This window comes from Brassica oleracea, chromosome C1 (assembly GCF_000695525.1).
Source record: "Brassica oleracea var. oleracea cultivar TO1000 chromosome C1, BOL, whole genome shotgun sequence".
In the NCBI taxonomy this organism is placed as follows: domain Eukaryota; kingdom Viridiplantae; phylum Streptophyta; class Magnoliopsida; order Brassicales; family Brassicaceae; genus Brassica; species Brassica oleracea.
This window is the reverse complement of record NC_027748.1, coordinates 12,015,261-12,018,628: the sequence shown is the minus strand read 5'-3', so window position 1 is coordinate 12,018,628 and position 3,368 is coordinate 12,015,261. Positions and strand designations below refer to the sequence as shown.

At 35.9% G+C, this 3,368-nt stretch overlaps 2 protein-coding genes across 3 annotated transcripts; one reads left to right on the top strand and one right to left on the bottom strand.

The window, feature by feature from the left end:
- On the top strand, positions 1 to 603 carry LOC106331661 (zinc finger BED domain-containing protein DAYSLEEPER-like). Its single transcript, XM_013770062.1, has 3 exons — positions 1 to 214; positions 256 to 284; positions 373 to 603. The coding sequence occupies exons 1-3, from the start codon at positions 1 to 3 to the stop codon at positions 601 to 603; spliced, it is 474 nt and encodes a 157-aa protein (XP_013625516.1).
- Positions 604 to 794: 191 nt separating this feature from the next.
- LOC106313604 (protein TAPETUM DETERMINANT 1) lies at positions 795 to 2,624 on the bottom strand. 2 transcript variants are annotated; one of them, XM_013751499.1, is made up of 4 exons: positions 2,492 to 2,624; positions 2,141 to 2,291; positions 1,950 to 2,042; positions 795 to 1,336 (listed from the first exon to the last, which is right to left on the bottom strand). In XM_013751499.1, the coding sequence occupies exons 2-4, from the start codon at positions 2,223 to 2,225 to the stop codon at positions 996 to 998; spliced, it is 519 nt and encodes a 172-aa protein (XP_013606953.1). In that variant the 5' UTR covers positions 2,226 to 2,291; positions 2,492 to 2,624; the 3' UTR covers positions 795 to 995. The 2 variants fall into 2 exon arrangements, with proteins under 2 accessions (XP_013606953.1, XP_013607025.1); XM_013751571.1 differs by having other exon boundaries at positions 795 to 1,333.
- Positions 2,625 to 3,368: the final 744 nt, after the last annotated feature.

The window sequence follows — 3,368 nt, the reverse complement described above, 5'->3', positions numbered from 1 at the left end:
ATGGTTGTGGATATGCAAAGTAAGTTTGCTAAATACTGGGACGAGTACAGTCTTATTTTAGCTATGGCAGCAGTACTAGACCCAAGGATTAAGCTGCAGATGCTTAGGGAAGCTTATCATAAGCTGGATCCTAGAACTTCTGAGAAGAAGGTTGAAGTCGTAAGGAAGAGCTTGGAGTTGCTTTATAAAGAGTATAGTTCAAAGTCACCAGAAAGTTCTTCCATATTTCCAAGAAATCACATGAGCTCCTTACAGAATCTCCTCTTGAAGATGATATTGATGATGTAAGTATCTGACATAAAGTTCTTGTTTATTTTGACATCTTGATAATTCGCTAATTAATTCTTTATCTCTGATTTTGTTTGAATATAGGATCTGCTTGAGCTTGAAAGGTGTATCCAGTTTGGTTCAAACAACGAAGGGATAAATCTGAACATGTATTTGGTTGATACTAAAGTTGATATTTCGGCTTTCTCAGATATGGAGGTGTTAGACTACTGGAAAGATAAGCAACACAGATATGGTGACTTAGCTTTGCTTGCCCGTGATATTCTTAGCATCCCTATTACTACTGTTGCGTCTGAATCTTCTTTACATATATGATTCATATATGTCAAAAGGGAAAGGATTGGCATATAAAACCCGAACCAAGTTAAAACTTGAGCTTGCTTGGACTCATAGGTTCTTTATCTCGTCTAAGGGGCTTGTTCTAGGGTGTTGATGACTTTTTATACTTTCCAGCTAATAATATCAACCATAGTTATTGAGCATAGCTTATAGAGGGGAGGGTGGGGGGGGAGGTTGATAGATTCTTTTATATATATATCACTGTTGCTCAAAAACATTTAACATCCTAAAGAGAAGAAAATAACCCAAAAGAGGATGAGTGTGGTATGAATATGATTAATATCAATCATACTTCCTGTATCTTAATTTTCCTCCCGCCATGTTTCTACTATCATCTTATCCTATATAAGAAAGAAAAAGATCCGGTCTCAAGAGCAGGTAACGAATGCGACGGCGAGACGGTAAGGGAAAGTGTTGGCGTAGTGGAAAGAGAGCGTAGAGCCATAAGGCAAAGGCTTCCCGTTGTTGACGAGACAGTCATCATAGTGAATACGCTTGAAAACCCTCGGGTTAACCAACTTAACGGAGCTGAACCAACCGCAGCTGACGTGGATCCTCGAGATGTTGCATCCAGACATGCACTGGTTCGTGATCTCCACGGTGTAACCGGGTATTCCGTTGGGCATAGGTTCGGTCGCTGCCTGGTTCACCACAATGTCTGACTTCTTGCACTTCTCTCCGATCCTATCCGGCTCTACTCTCGTCTCTGCTTTGTTAAGAAAAAACACAGATGAATTTAAGCTAATATTTCACAAAGTTTGAATATTTTTCAAATTTTGGAAATGCTAAAGTAAAAGAAGGTAAATCAATAGACAGCTGGGTTCTACAGTTGTACGCCGTCTACGGTCTCATCAGTCAAACAAGAACGTAGAATCAGCTAGAAGAACCAATTCCCAAAAGAAATATTTTAAACTAATTCAAATTAAAAAAAAAATTCAAATGACAATTTTATGTTTATTTTTGTTATCATCCAATAGCATAAAAATGTCCGACACTTTGAAAAAAAAATCTATTAAGATAATGTTTATATAGTATGTTTTTAGTTTATAGACGAGTCACGAGGCTAATAAAAATGGGCCCACGCATAACGAACAAAGAAACAAAAAGGGAGCAAGAAAACACAGACGTGCAAAAACACAGACGACACTGTGAATATTAACAAAACAGAAAGGACGACGATGAGCGCATCAGGAAGGTGTGTGTGAGTGTGTTTTCACAGAGACTTATCACAAACACAGTAAATGGAGAAAAATCAACGCATAGGACTAAAAATAATCACCGATTTGGTATGAGTTTTTTTTTTTTTGTGATTTACCACTTACCATGAGAGAGACGTAGCATCTTCCGATGCGTAGAGGTTGTAGCTAACGTCGTCGTTTTGGTCAAATCCACGTTATCTCTAACCTCCTCCACGCCTGATACATTCAACCGTTAATATACTCAGCGAATAAGAAAAAGTGATAAAATAGAAAACGAATCAATCGACATTTGGTTTTAGGGTTTTTCGTTTTACCGGAGGCTACGACGGAGACGAGAGCCATTCCGTGGAGCAAATACGAGAGTATCGTCGCCGATAACAGTAGTCGCCGTCGGCTCATGAGCACAGACGTGTAGACAACTAAAGCCGATGAAGAATCTCTCACTCGATCCTTCTCACCGAAAATCTGTAAAAGTAAAAATCAGAGGAAGAACTTTTTAGGGTATCGAATCACACGACGCGACTTGTATTCGCTATCAATCATGTCGATGAACGGTTTGCTAGATGAAAATCGATGTTCACGCGGCTCCGAATATCACTCGCTTTTGTATAATCTGATTTGAAATTATGAGAGAATCTGTTTCAGATTTACAGAAAGGTACTGACCTTTTTTGATGTTCTCCTTTCGACGACTTGAGTGACTACTAGTGGTGTCGCCGAGGTAGAAGACGAAGAATGGGTATAGAGAGAGAAAGTGTGTGTATATGGGAGAGAAGAAAGAAAAGAGAATGTGAGAGGATTCTCGTCTGTGTGTTTAACATTACACACCACCACTGACGTATTTATAGTCCAACATTTTTTGGACTGTTACTTTATTTTTTATAATATCTAGACTTGCTTTAACTAATTTTGTTTAATAGATTGCCGTATCGATATTTTCTTATTGTATTCGAGTAATGAACTAAAGTATATCAATATCTTCTTTTGCACTAATAAATTAACCACACGTTAAATCTTGTATTCATCTACTAATTTTGATACTTCAATTTATATGGTCTAGAATGTAAATGCAAAAGGAATATATGATACTAGGATAAGAACTGCGCCTTGCGCAGGGTGAATTTATTTGTATATATTTCGATAGTTTCTTTTATATATTTGATCATTTTATTTATATATATATATAATATTTTTTGTTGTTATTATATAATTTCTTTCTGATGGATCGGATCAATTTTTATCAAAAATAATGGAACAAAACTATAATTAATTCATCATGGGTTGATCGGATTGTACATTAAACAAATTATGACATAAAAACCTTATTTTTCATCGAACACATTTTTGAAAAAAAGTGAACAGTATTGTTTTCACAGTTGAATTATTTTGACTTTTATCTTCCATATGGTTTTGAAAGCTTTCAAATCAACCATCGAATTGATACATGTCATTTTAATGTTTTTAGTCGTATACTTAAGGAAAACTTACATTTTTGTAATTTAAAGTCGTTTTAAAAAAATTCAAAATATAACATATAAGAAAA